We start from the raw sequence: 14,649 nt of genomic DNA, 5'->3' as shown, positions 1-14,649 counted from the left end.
CGTGCTTTTAAGTGTTTAGAACGTCGTCATCCTGCTTGAGACCGTATCCATGCAGTGTTAAACATTTCACAACCTTTTACCTTCAAAAACTCGTGTGCCATGTTGCGTTTTTTTTCTTTTTTTTCTACATCTTAGCTGTCGTGTACTTAAGATCTGTTTGCCGTGATTACTGTGCTTGCTGATTGTTGTCGTTTTTCTCATGTCTCGCTGTCATTTTTGGACAATAAAGTCACTTTTTGTTACGCCGTCTCAGCGTAGTCATCGGTTGCGCTGCGGTAATTAATACAGCTACTATAAAATCATTACAGTGTTTACTTGACCCTATTGTCAGTCTGACTTTTCTTTACCAACGTACAGTTTTCTAATCTCAAAAAAGTGCATTCAGCTGCAAGAGCGGAGTGGGGTCTTTCTACACATAATTTCAAGTGATTAAGTGGATACGGAATATCATATCGGTCAAGTAAAAGTTACAAAAAGTCAACTACAAATTTACTGTACAAGTCTCATCTCATTTAGTTTGAGCTGACTAATGCAGACAATGCAACAGCTGGAAATAAAACCACTTTATTATTATTAATCCATAAAAACAAATGTTGATTGCCAGCAAACATGGTAGATCTAAATCAAAAGGTGTTGAGGAGATTGACACGTAAATATTTACAGAAGACAAAAAAAAGTGCTTAAGTTTTAGCAGGATGCGAGAGTTGGGGACCTGGAGGGAATTTTCTTCTACGAGGCCCCATCATTAACAAAATGTTTTATTGTGGCGACAATATAGATATAACGTGCGCACAAAATGTACAATTTTGGTCACTAAAACACTCAAATGTGGCCTCAAAACTATAAATTGGGACACAAAATACAAATTTGTGGCCAATGAGAAGTTATAATTTGCTAGAAATTTTGTGGACACACAAAATACACATTAAAGGGCCCATATTTTACCAAACCAACCTTTTCTAGTGTTTGAGATGCATTACCATCTCTATGGTGACTCCGTAAACGTGAAATGTGAATTAAAATCGTCCATGCATTCCTGAGCTCCAGACGTTTTTCTGCCAAGAGGCCTGAAATCAGGTGTTTCGAATTTCTCGAGGTCATTTACATCACTCGCGAAGATCTCCGCTTACCTCTGCTACCGAGCCAGCGCTGTCAACATAAACACGTCTGCTCTCACAACCAATCAGAGGAAAGGCTGACATTACATTTTCCGGTGAAGGTGCGCTCCATTTGCTTAGCCAGATGTCCGAATATTCTATGGGAACGATATTAAACCCACAAAATTAGTATTTCATGGCCACAAATTAGCATTTTGATTGCATGTTATATCATAATTTTAATGTCTGGGGCTCCGTACTCTTCAGACGTTCCCTCCACATGCCTTAGTTTCTCTTCCAGGACCACAAACGGCACAGACATCTTTTCAGTATCGCCCCCGACAACAAGAGCAAAACAAGTGCGCTTCCCCGTCACGACACAACATTCCAAACTCTACAGTAGTTTAAGCACCAACCGACACACACACAATGTTCACACTCATCCTAACTAAGAACAGTCCCTAAGATTTGAGACGGATGCAAGAGGTTCCTTATAAAAAAAAAAATAAAAAAAAACCTGGTGCTACCCTCGTACTGATGATTACATTTAAAAACTGGGGAAAAAAGTGCAGACTTTGAATGTGACGCTGACTTGCGTAGACTACAACAGTGGTTCTCAACTTGAGGTACCTGGACCCCCCCCCCAGGGCAATGTGTAACTTTGGGGTTCCAAATTGATTAACAAAAAATAGTTGTATCATTGGAAATGGGGGGAAAACAATACATATGGTCTGGTGCGCCAATGAAGCAAGTCAATTACTTCTCCCTAACCTAGCTTTGGGCCAATTAAAAGCTCTGATATGACTGTGAAAAATCATAGGTGTCGGAACAGTATTTAGGTTGGCAAGTAGCAACACTGCTTTTGTAAAAAAGCTTTGTTTGCAGCCTTGTTAGTGTAAGCAGCTAGTGATAATCGATAACCAAATTCAATTGAATTATAGTTCCTTTGTCTAGAATGAGGGGTGTCAAACTCATTTGGGTTGCGGGCTCTGTCTGCACACTCACGGCTGACAACGAGGCACTCTAAAGGGGCTACGCTCGTTGAATATCTGAAGGGATGCTGCATTTTCGGGGTGTAGGGGAGTGGTGACTCATGTTGGGGCACAAGTACATCAGCGGGCCCCCGTTTTAGCATAAATAACTGAAATGGCGAGTTTAACACTGTACCTCCACAACTGAGTTCTAGATATTTTATACACAACACATGGAAAGATTGAGAACTATTTAGAAAAACAAATTCTGAATTCACTTTTCAGTCTTTGAAGAAGGGATTTCATGAAAATAAATGCTTTGTAAACCGTCAATAAAAATGCTTTTTCTGGACAGATTTCCTGCTAAATGAAAAAAACTAATCCATTTAGGAAGAAACAAGTAGAAACAACATGATCTGCTTTGGTGGGCCGCACAAATTATGTGGCAGGACAGACGTGGCTCCTGGGCCTTCAGTTTGACACCCTTGTATTAAGAGTCTGAAATATCTAGGTTGAAACGTTCATTTTGGTAGTTGATGTGTCTGTTTGGTGTTAGGATTATGAGTTATTGGGGAAAGAAATTCTCCACTGTAAGGGGTCCCTGGACCCAAAAAGTTTGAGAACCCCTGGACTACGGACTATGACGAGTTAATGTAAGCGCAGCGCGTCAAGCTGAGCCTTTTGGTGACGACGATACATGTGGATGGAAATCTAGAAGAATAACAAGTGGATACACGTTGCAAGGCAGCGCTACTTCCTCAAACTCTTGGCAGACCCGAAGATGGATCCCGCAACCGAAGAATTAGTCCTCCACAAAGCCGCCTCTTAAAAAAAGTCTTCTTTGCTTTCCTTTGCTTTTCCCACCTCGGAAGTCTGGAAAGATGAGTAGTCAAGCGAAGAGCTGGGAACAAAATATGGAGCAGGAGCTCTTGGCCTGAAGCTCGGTGAACTCCTAAAAGGGGAGCTTGACGATCTTGTGGTTGGAGAAGGCGCTTGTCCCGGCGCTCCGGTTAAGGAGGAGGCTTACAGTTTTTGGGGTTATGCTTATTGGGGAGCTGTGTGTTCTTGGTGAAAGTGGATTGCAGACCTTCACAATCTCCCTCGCTGACTGCAATTTGTCCGCCGACAAAGCTCTTGAAAAATCCTTTTGCGTTCACATTCCCTGCCTCGGAAGTCTGGAAAGATGTGTGGCCAAGCGAGGAGAAAAGGGGAGAGGGAGGGAGGGGGTGGTGGGGGGGGGGGCAGATGCTCTTGGCCAGATTTTGATGAATTCCTCCACAAGAAGGTTGGTGATCTTGTCGTTGAATCTTGTCGTTGGCTCTTGATGATTGTGTCCTTGGATCGGGATAACTTTGTCATTGGAGAAGGATCTCTTCATGTCTGGGCTCGGTTCCCGGCACTTGTCCTTGTCCTGGAGCTCAGGTGAAGGAAGCGGAAGTTTGGAGTTCTTGGGATCCTGCTTCTTGGGGAGCTCTGGGTGCTCGGTGAAAGTGGATCCCAGACCTTCACAACCTCCCTGGCTGACTATGATTTGTCCTCCAACCGCCCTCCACAAAGCAACCTCTCTAAAAAAGTATTTGCGTTCCCTTGTCCCGCCTCGGAAATCCGAAAAGATGAGTGGTCAAGCGAGGGAAAAGAATGAGGAGCAGAATGAAGGAAGGGCCAAACAAATGCGGGAAGTCAAGCGCAGGCAGGTTGGTGGGCCTCGCCTCCATCGTGTGTGTAGAAAGTCCCCTACAAGATTGGTTGTATCACTTCTTCTTGTCCTTGGGCTTCTTGTCCGGCCTGGGCCGGTTCTGCTCAGCGCGTGGTACCACCAGAACGCTCCCATCTGCGGCGTACTGGAGAGAGTACCGACTGGGCGGGTAGGGCCGGCCCTGCTCATCCCGGACCTGGGCGAAAACCTCCTGGCACAGACTCTGCATTTTCTGCTTCATTTGCCGGATAGAGCGCAGGAACTCCATCTTCTCCTTGAGTAGCCTGGCTTTGTCACGCCTTAGCTGGTGTACGCCTTCCTCCAGGTTGATGATGGTGTCCAGCTTGCGTTTGCGGCAGTTCTGCGCCGCCATTTTGTTCTTGCCACGCCGGCGGATGTCTCGGACCAAAGCTAACTGGGCCTCGCTCAGCTGGTGCTTGGCCAGGAGCTCGTTGAACTCCTCCACAGGAAGGTTGACAATCTTGTCGTTGGAGAACGGGATCTTCATGGAGCGGGCTCGCCGCTCGTCCCGGCTCGAGTGCTTGTCCAGGAGCTCGGATGAAGGAGGAGGAAGTTTGGCGTTCTTGGGGTTCTGCTTCTTGGGGAGCTCCGGGTGCTCTGTAAAGGGGGGTCCAAGCGGTAGGTTGTAGGTGTGGTTGTGGTTGATTCCTCCCAGCTGAGGGAGGCCGTGGAAGTTGTCCTGGACAGATAGTGAGATAGATAGAGGTACTTTATTTATCCACAAGGGAAATTCACTATCCAGTCATCTATCCATTTTCTCTAGCGCTTTTTGTCATTAGGGTAAGCTGTAGGCTATCCCAGCTAACTTCTGCTGAGGCAAGGTACACCCTGGACTGACAGTCAGCCAATTGCTTAACTGGCAACCAATCCAATATTTGTCTATATGCGCTCTGCCATTGACGACGACCAGTCGATTTTGTCTATATGTGCCCTGATATTGGACATCAAGAAAAATGTGCTACTACAAATTGATGATCCAAAAGGCCAACACCTGCAATTGGTGGGTGACTAGTCCAGAGTGTACCTCACCTCTCGCTGAAGTCAGTTGGGATTGGCTTCAGCTCACCCTTGACCAGAATGAGAGTAAAATACTACTACTAATAAGAATGCATTCGACTTATATAGTCCTTTTCATGGCACTCAAAAAAGCTTTACAATTAGATGCATTATTCATCCACTCCACAGTCGCACCTGCTGGTGGTAAGATACTTGTGTAGCCACAGCTGCCCTGGGGCAGTCTGACGGAAGCGTGGCTGCCATTCTGTGCCTACGGATTCTCCAACCACCACCAAACATCCAACGACATTAATTAATAGACAATGTGGGTTAAGTGTCTTGACTAGGGACACGACGACGACAAGCGCTCAGGTGGGGATATGAACCGAAGACCCTCTGGTTTAGGGCCTATGTTTACCCTCTGCGCCAGGCCAATAAGTGGAATATGAAACGGATGGATGGATGGATAATTTGAATTGACAAGTCAACCTGGAAGCTCATGCGGCACAGCTTGCTGTATTCCGGCTGGTATCCGCCCACAGCTCCTTCTTCCGAGTCGGACGTGGCGGTGCTGTAGCCAACGGCGCCCTCCTCTGAGAAGGTGGCGGAGGTGGACGAGGATGAGGAGGAGGACGTCTCCGAGCTGCTGGGGGACGCCGGACTACGACTGGAGTCCAGGGATAGGCCTGAGTCCGAGTCCAGCTCGTCCCGCAGCTGCGAGGCCTGAGCATGACTGAAGCCCTCCTCCATGGCCAGGTCCAGGAGGCTGATCTCGTCCAGCATGGATTCCTCCAGAAGCCCGCCAAACGGGTCCACTGGGATGGGCATGGCGGTGACATTAGCACTGGTGGCGTTGAGAAGGGGGGGCAGAAAGAGTCCAGTGAGATTGGTGGTCCCAAAGGTGGCGTTGACGTGGCTGGAGTTGCTGGAGGACGATCGCACAACGCTGGCCGAGTCCAGTTGAGGGGGAAAAACTGGAGGGAACTCCTGGCTGCAGCCGGCCAGCGAAGCCTGGTGGAGGCTTACATCCTGGTGGATCGGTTCCACGGGCGGGACCAGTCCGAAGTCGGATGCCAACATCCTGCTAATGTCAACGCCGCACCCTGCGTCGCTGTTGTTCATATCCATGGCCTTCGACACAAAACACCATATTACATTTAGATTAGGCATTTTAATTATTTAGGATTGTAGTGTGGAGTCTTTGCTTCCCAATGCTGCAGTCCACCGTTTGTCTACATGTGCAGTATGATTGGAGAGTGATCAGTGCATTGTTTGTCTATGTTCCTTTTCAACACACCACTCACCCATTTAAGTCAACTCATGTTCACGTAGGGGATGGGAACCATAAGTGGCGCTATTCCTTCAGTTGATATATGTAAGTCAACTCTTGTTTTAGCCATTATTTCAAGGATACAGTAGTATTTTCTCTAATTCTTTTTAAATACTAATTTGTGTTTTATGTCTTGAAGCGGCGGCACGGTGGGTGACTGGTTGGCACATGTGCCTCCCAGTTCTGGGGACCCAGGTTCAAATCCGGCCTCACCTGTGTGGGGTTTGCATGTTCTCTCCGTGCCTGTGTGGGTTTTCTCCGGGTACTCCGGTTTCCTCCCACATCCCCAAAACATGCCTATTAGGTTGATTGTAGACTCTAAATTGTCCATAGGTGTGAATGTGAGTGCAAATGATTGATTGTTTATGTGCGCCCTGCAATTGGCTGGTGACCAGTTCAGGGTGTACCCTGCCTCTCGCCCAAAGATAGCTGGGATAGGCTCCAGCACACCCGTGACCCTAGTGAGGATAGGATTGTTAGTGGTTTTCTGTTAATCTGTTTGAGCTTTCCATCCATTTTCTGTACCGCTTGTTCTCATCCAGTTCGAGCCTATCCCAGCTGACTTTTGGAAAGAGGTGGCTTACACCGCGGTCTGGTTGCCAATGACAGCCAAATGGAAGAGTTGGAAGTTTGAATCATCAATAGTAGCGTATGATAAGTGTTGAGCATTGCCTACTTGCAGCTCCATGATGGCCATGATGTCCTGCCACTGCTGCTCCAGGTCCAGCTGAGGCACCAGGCCCTGTGACGTGGACGGAGCTTCTGCACCGGTGGCTGCCACTTCGGGTTCCACAGATGGGGCGGGAAACTACGAAAAAAATTTAAATCAATGATGTTAAAGTCTTCCGCATGCTGTGTCCCCCCCCCCAGAAGCGAAATTCACATGTAGTGGTGTAAAGCCAGGCGCACACAGTGCAACGAGACCGAACCCTAAGAATAATTAGATCGTGGTAATTCCAAATGTCAAATCTCAACAGCATAGACGTTTATGACCATCAAAATCCCAGTTTATATCACAGGAGCTTTCACAACAAAAATTACATTTGTGGGTATACTGTATATATTTGATGTGTTCAAAATCTTTCACTTATTCCCTACTCACTATGTAGGGATTTTTACATAGTGGACAAATAAAAATACTTTTGGAACGCTACTCGGGTGTACCGTTAATTACGTCATTGCCCGCGCATAATTAAAACACATCGGATCAACATGCGGCGACAGAAATGTAGCTTCAGCAACCAGGTCAATACGCATGTCGGTTGTGGTTTGATAAAACAAAATAGGTGGCACTTCAAAATATTGATACCCGCTAAGAACAACAGGGGTCACATCTTTTTTTTGTTGTTGCAGCCGTCTGTTCGCGATTGTCCACTTCGGCTAGTTCGGCCACGTCGCTCGGTGCGTGTCTGGGCTTTACGTGTCCGCCTTTACCTCTGGATCTTCTCCGAATGGGAATGTGGCCTCCAGCAGCCTCAAGCACTCCTGCAGAGACAGGGAGGTCTGTGAGCCTTCGGCAGGCTGCTGCACAACATGCACACCACAAAGTGGGAAAGGAGTAAAAAAACGTGAGGTGGCTGAGATGATGAACAGCATGACGACAAAAGATGCAGAAAGTGGAACAGGTGAGCTGTAGGGTTGGGCAAGAAACTCTATACCCCTCCAGTACTGGTTCTTAAGCATCAGTTAACTACCTGTTCAAACAACGGCACAAATTTTGACTGTGTAAGCTCGGTCCGGGACAAAATGTAAGTCAGGAGAGGTGTCGCATTTTGCCCCAAAAAGCAAACGATCATATTTCTCACCCCAAAATTGCTGACTGTGTTGCTGAATTAAGACTCTTTGGTTATACCTTGCACATATTTATATCACAGGAAGTAAGATACCCTTCCCAAGCCTTTTACATGTTCAGACCTGTTTGTATAGGCATCATTTTGCTGTGAGTACTGCAGTGTGTTCTTAATTATTCAGATTTTTTTTGTGAGCAAATTGTAGTTTTATTAGTGATCATAAAACTAGTGGTAGGCCAAAAAATTACATTAAATTGTTTTAGAACAGTTTCTTTTCAAACAATTTAGACACACTGGTGCCCTGAAATACAAGTGACCTGATTTAGGATTTTTTTTCGAGATACGAGCCGTCGATCGGCAGAGTCTTTGCTTTGACTTGCGAGCAAAAAAATTGAGATACGAGTGCTATATGGTGGCAGTCAATTCAACACAATTTACAACAAGCAGCAGTTTGGAAGACAGAAATAAATTCTTCCAAAAAGAGGCTTCTAGGCATTTATTGCCAGTCCTGGTTAAGTTTACTGTCAAACTACACAAAACGAGGATTACACATTGTATATTTAAAACAACCAAAACCGTTTGCCTTAGGAAAGTCCGCTTAGCTTAATACTAACAAACCATTCAAAAGACTATCGACAGGCGTTTGTGTTCAAATTTCAGTTGTTTAAATGGTTATTACGTTGTGACACCAACGGTAGCACAACATGTGGACTGATAATATAACAATACCATACACATATATTCTTTATCCTCAGTGAAGAACAGCGAATACTACTTTGGGTTACTAAAGAGCTGAGACTTTCGATGTGCAGTATATCTGTATGTCTCCATTATACTGTCCTCAGGTGGCCAAGGCCAATACATCAGAAAGATCAGCTTAATGTCCACTGAATAGAAGCAAAAAATGTGGCAAAAATTTCGAGTCATTTCCATTCATTTTAATTACGGTTTGTGATATTTTTATGAAATACAATATCATAGAGTGTCATGTTGTAATGTTTTTATAAAGTACAATATTATAGAGTGCTATGTTATGCTTTTTTGGGAGGCTGGAACATATTTTATTTTCTATTTTTGTTTCCTTTTCTAGCTATAGTTACACTTTTCTGTTCATTTCAATGGGGCAGATGATTTGAGATGAGAGTGTACTCATGGAAAAAATTAAACTTATCTCAAAGCACCACTGTACAATTTGTATTTAACTAGCAGTGTTTAATTTCCCTATATTTAAGTGTATTGTTAATGTTCAAACTGACCACAATGTGACAGCGGCTTACAATATTTTTAAATATACTTTTTAGGAACATTTGTCTACTACACTGCTGTATTTTAATGCTGGTCATCATGGTGTTACTTTGGAGAGCCAAGAATTTTTGGGGAGTTAAACTATCCGCGGTTCGCTCGTCATACATTCACCTATTCCTTAACTTTTTGACACATTTGTACCCCGAGTGGTCATTTTCCTTGACAACGCGACATTCACTGTCTTTTCTTTTTTAAGGTATCACTTCATGCACCGGTATTTTAAAAAAAATACTAGTTTGGCACCAGTACGGAGGGGGGGGGGGGGAAAGATACCCAACCATAGTGAGATATTTTACCTGCTGTGGAATGCTCTCTCCTGTCTCAATGTCCACAGAGCGAAGCGTCTGGAGGTTGACGCCGTTCCTCCAGCTTTCTCGCTGCTGCTCCTCGTTGGTGTCCTTGCTCTCCTGGGCCGGGCAAAGCTTGTCCTCTTCGGTGTCCTTCTGCCGGCTGCTGTAGTTAAACACCTCCCTGCCCGCGCCCAGGTCGATGTCCTGCCGCCACAGGATGTCAATCAGGTCGATGTCCTGCAGTACAACATTTAGTACTCATGTAATAATGCACATTCAGTACATGTATCTTCAGTGGCTGTGCAAAACTCAATCTCGTCATGGGCCACATCGTATTTATGGTTAACCTCAGAGGGCCATTATGAATGAAAACCATATTAATGTATATTCACCTCATCATATTATTACAGATACAGTGGTGCCTTGAGATACAAGTTGAATTTGTTCCGTTACCACACTCTCAAATCCTCTTTCCCCATTGAAATGAATGGAAAAGCCATTGATCTGTTCCAACCAAAAAAATATATATATTTTTTTTTACTTTTTGTAATGTTTTTCTTCTTAAAAAAAATAGCATACTATAATATTGTGCATTATACAAATACAGAGTAATGACACAATTAAATAGAATGTGAAGATTTAAACAGTTTTTGCCACACTTTTTGCTTTGTGCTGCTCCTTCTCGTGTGCATGCCTTGGCCACCTGGGGGCAGTACAATGCAAGCCGCAGTAATATTAGTCTTTCTTCGCAGAAGATAAAGAATATATGCCTGTGAGTATGGCGGACGACTGGTTAGAGCGTCTGCCTCACAGTTCTGAGGACCGGGATTCAATCCCCGGCCCCGCCTGTGTGGAGTTTGCCTGTTCTCCCCCTCCCTGCGTGGGTTTTCTCCGGGCACTCCGGTTTCCTCCCACATCCCAAAAACATGCATGGTAGGTTAATTGACAATTATAAATTGCCCGTAGGTGTGAATGTGAGTGTGAATGGTTGTTTGTTTGTATGTGCCCTGCGATTGGCTGGCAACCCCCGCCTTCTGCCAGATGATAGCCGGGATAGGCTTCAGCACGGCCGCGACCCTAGTGAGGTGAAGCGGCTCAGAAAATGGATGGATGGATGCTGTGAGTATTGTTATATTATCTGTACCCCGTTTGTGTTCAAATATCTGTTGCCTAAAGTGGTTAACCATGCGATGCTATTACATTTTCAATTATTTGTTAGCATTAAGCTAAACTGACTCACCTAAAGCAAAGCTATGCGTTTGTTTTGAATACACAACGTAAAATTCACTTGTTTTGTTTAGTGTGACAGCAAACTTCAACTAGGAGTGGCATTAAACAGCTTGAAGCCTCTTTTGTAAGAATAGTTTACTAGGTGCCAAACTGCTGCTTGTTGTAAATAGAGTTGAGTTGACTGCCACCATACAATGCTCGTATCTCTATTTTTTGCTCATATTGCAAAAGACTCAAAAGTCAGGTCACTTGTATCTCAAGTCTCTAGGCACTAGAAAGAAAACAAATTACATTTTTGGTCCAGATTTTCCTGTCAAAATGAAAAGAACAAATGTATTTAACATGAAATAGACACACTTCAATTGCTTTAGTGAACCACACAAAATGTGAATGTGAACTTGTTGCAATCTCTAGAAACTGAGCGTGAATGCTAAAGCGCTGCCGCTGAACTTAAATGCTGTGAAATGTACCTAATGAATTTACAAATATTGAGTTGTAGCAAAAATCGCTACTAATGAGAATTCCTAAAATCAGTGTGACGCATATGCAGGCAACGTGAGCTTTTAAAGTTCCAGAAGCATGAGTTGGCTTATATTAGCATGACATTAGTGCTATGCTAGCCTGACCATTGGACCATCATGTGACCACACAGGAGTCTTGCTTCATTACGGCCCAACAGGGACTTTGTGTGTTGCAATAATATGAGCGTGAGATGCTATTAATAAGTGTATTAATATTTCAAGGAGGCACAGTTCTGAGATTTTGGGAATGAATCTGGGCTTGAATCTAGGCTCTTGTATGTTCCATAACATTGACTAGCAACCAGTCCATTGTTTGTCTATGTTCCCAGACATTGCCCAGTCCATTATTTTTCTATATGTGCCCTGCCATTGGCTGGCGGCCAATTCATTGTTTGTATAGATGTGCCCCGTTATTGACTCGGGACCCATTATTTGTTTCTCGACATGCAATCTGTAATTGGCCGCTATCCTGTAAATTGTCTAGATGTGCCCTTCTATTGCCACTTGGAAATTCACCTATTCGCTGATTTTTGGGGGGAATCTATATAGTTATTTGATGGAAAAGTCACCTATTGCTGTGTTTGTGCTCAGGCCAAAGCCTTGTCTAATATAAAAAGTGCTTTTATGCAATCTTTGTGCCAAGAAAGGAGGATGGGAGAAGCTTAATTTAATCAGGGGCCATTGTCTTGAACGGTTCCGGGTTTTACCTCTTTGCTGAGGTCGTCGTTGTCGTCCTGCCGCTGGTCGCCATCGGATGCCACCGCACCAAGGCTGCCGTCGGCTACGTTGAGGTTGTAGGTGGTCTCGGGCGGACTCCCTTCGCCTCCTCCGGTCCCCCTCATGGCCGGGGCAGCGTCGAGGTCGTTCACGTCCTCGAGGGCGCCCCCATTGTCCAGGGCGATGCTGGCGCCCCCCGCCTGACCGCTCTCGGCGTCGCGGTGCACCAGCCAGGTATCGAGCTCAGGGCTGGGCACGAAGAGGCGATCCAGCTGGCGCACCCGATTCAGCAGGCGGCGGGTGGCGAAGAACTGGTCCAGGTCCACACTCTTGGGGTGAATGCCATAGCCGTCCAGGGTGTTGCGCAGGTTGTGGAACTGAGCGGGCGTGTAGGCTGAGCTGGGGCCCAGGATGATCTCCCTCAGGGGGGGCAGCTGGCCGCTCAGGTAGGTGTCCACGTCCACCTGCACCCCGATCAGACTCAGAAGGATGGTGAACTGAATCAGGCCCTCTGTGAAGTACTTTTTCAGGTAAAGCATTTCTTTGCAAAAGGAACAAAAAGGTGAAAGTAAAAAAAATAAAATAAAAACAAAAACGGGGCCTTGAACCGACAAGTATAAAGAGGACTTAAAGAGCTTTAAAAATTAGCCAGGGAGAGTCCAGGGGAAAACGTTTACAGCTCGGGGCTGGGGGGGGGGGGATTTTTTTGACACTCCTGAGAGAGTCCACTTTCCTTCTTCATATGATTGTCATCTTCCTGGCGAGAGAAACAACCGTAAATGCTCCACAGAGCAATGAAGCAGCAGCAGCAGCAGTAGTAGTAGCAGCAGCAGCAGCAGACATTTCAAAGCTCGGTTACATTTGGACATTTAACCGAGCAGCAGGATTCACTCGCTCGCCACGCCGCAGACAACTCCCGACGATGTCGCCATCATTATTTCCTATGAAACTAAACCGAGGAGCGGTTTGAGCATCACCCACCCCACCCTTGACGGGACAACAACTTCTTGCGGTGCTGCTGAAGGTGAAAGCTGCCAGAGGAGCAGACGAGGTCCCTCCCTCCTCTCCTCTTCTTCCTGGTGGCTAGCACTTAGCCGCCTTGTATTTTGAGCCCGCGTAACGTACATCAAAGTATCACGTTTTAAACAAAACACACGACTGGTATGGAGCCATTTAACAGTGTACGTGTTAATTTAACTTTGTTTTCGCTGTTTAAAAAAAAACAAAAAAAAGAAGAAAGTGACAGGCGTCTTCACCGGATTCGACGTTTTTAGCGTCAAACAATCTCCCTAGCAACAAGTGGTGATTGACGTGAGGTAGCAGCCATTTGCCGAAGCCCAAACGCGGAAGCCACACGCCAGTGCAGCCGTCAGCAGCCAATAATAAACGAGGTGTAGGCGGGACGAGAGAAAGTCCCAATTTCTATTGGTACTCGCTGCTATCAGCTGCGGTTAGCCGCGCCGGGCTACTTTCCCCCCTGTCAAAATACCAAATCCTCCCCAAATTACTTGAATGAATAAGTTATCTAATTATTGAAATTGTTATCCACTTGTAAAGCTTAGCTCTGCATGTACGCGTCATCTGCTGTCATAACGTCGTTTGCTGCGAGCCATGTACCAGCGTACGCATTTAGAAACATTGATTTAATACTCACGACAAGAAGCTTTTTTTGGGGTGTGTGTGTGTGTTAGGTCTCCATGCCACAAAGTCCACGAAACGCCGCTATTGCAGTCCAGCCTCGTCAGAAGTTCCGTGTTGCCGTCGTCCCATTTAGCTCAGCCCACCCAGCCTTTCGTCGTTGGATGGCCCAGCATGACTTGCACAATTGCTAGCGGCTCCAGCTAGCGTTAGCCTAGCCGCGGAGCTTGACACCAATACACGCTTTCGCACGGCGCATGCGTAGAACATTCTAGTCGCCAGCTTTCATCAGCCGACTAAAATTCCCCTCCACGGATTTATAAATATCATCAGGCCATACACGTCACGGGGCAGAATTCTTGCCTTTTAAGAAAAACAACTGCTACTGACTTTTACTTTCGGATGAGTCACATTTAATGTTGCTGTTTTTCTGTTGTTTTTAACATTTGAAATATGTAATTCAAATGTAATATGTCCCTTTTATAAGCTCAGGCCACATTATGTCATCACCATATCAAACCATTATGCTAATATCTTTCTTTCGTAATAATGAAAAATTTGTGTAATTTAGTTTACTTATTCTTTTCACACATTTTGAATTATGATAGAGCAGTTTTGGAAACAATATGTACAGTGCTCTAGTGCAGTGATTCCAAACCGGTGTTATCCAATTTCGCTTATTTACTCCCAAAACATAATTTACAACAAATAAAGGATTTTCTTCACCTATCTATGCAAACGGTGTATAGTGACAGGCAGAATCCTCTTCCAATAGATGGCAGAGGGTACAATTAAAGTGTAGCCACTTTTTTGAGCAGGCATTTTTCTTTGGTGACAGGACATTTTTGGATTGTAAAATATGTGCCTTTGCTCAAAAAAGGTTGAGAAACCTCGCTATAGTGGTTAGCACATCTGCCTCCCAGTTCTAACGTTCAGGGTTTGAATCTTAGCTGTCTCCTAAGTGAGTTTTTACTCTCACATTCCCAAAACATACAAGTTACCTTCCTTCATTGAAAACTAAATTCTCCATAGGTTTGAATGTAAGTG

General features: G+C 45.1%; 1 protein-coding gene across 4 annotated transcripts; it reads right to left on the bottom strand.

Moving 5' to 3' along the window:
• Positions 1 to 548: 548 nt before the first annotated feature.
• nfe2l1b (nfe2 like bZIP transcription factor 1b) lies at positions 549 to 13,811 on the bottom strand. Of its 4 annotated transcripts, none has more exons than XM_061664086.1 (7): positions 13,619 to 13,811; positions 11,955 to 12,721; positions 9,503 to 9,733; positions 7,546 to 7,635; positions 6,788 to 6,919; positions 5,271 to 5,912; positions 549 to 4,464 (listed from the first exon to the last, which is right to left on the bottom strand). In XM_061664086.1, exons 2-7 carry the CDS (start codon positions 12,501 to 12,503, stop codon positions 3,820 to 3,822), a joined length of 2,289 nt encoding a protein of 762 aa, XP_061520070.1. In that variant the 5' UTR covers positions 12,504 to 12,721; positions 13,619 to 13,811; the 3' UTR covers positions 549 to 3,819. The 4 variants fall into 4 exon arrangements, with proteins under 4 accessions (XP_061520070.1, XP_061520074.1, XP_061520073.1 ...); XM_061664090.1 differs by having other exon boundaries at positions 7,546 to 7,596; XM_061664089.1 differs by having other exon boundaries at positions 9,503 to 9,700.
• Positions 13,812 to 14,649: the final 838 nt, after the last annotated feature.

The sequence above is a fragment of the Phycodurus eques genome, chromosome 19 (assembly GCF_024500275.1).
Source record: "Phycodurus eques isolate BA_2022a chromosome 19, UOR_Pequ_1.1, whole genome shotgun sequence".
Classification (NCBI taxonomy): Eukaryota; Metazoa; Chordata; class Actinopteri; order Syngnathiformes; family Syngnathidae; genus Phycodurus; species Phycodurus eques.
The sequence above is the reverse complement of the archived record's forward strand: the minus strand, read 5'-3'. Positions and strand labels throughout refer to the sequence as shown.

Excerpts from the sequence above, each read along its gene's own strand:
- nfe2l1b (XM_061664086.1), bottom strand. The coding sequence starts at position 12,503 with ATGCTTTACCTGAAAAAGTACTTCACAGAGGGCCTGATTCAGTTCACC. Across the intron at positions 9,734-11,954 it reads ACGACGACCTCAGCAAAGAG|GACATCGACCTGATTGACAT; the intron begins GTAAAACCCGGA and ends GTTGTACTGCAG. Across the intron at positions 4,465-5,270 it reads TGTGCCGCATGAGCTTCCAG|GACAACTTCCACGGCCTCCC; the intron begins GTTGACTTGTCA and ends CTATCTGTCCAG.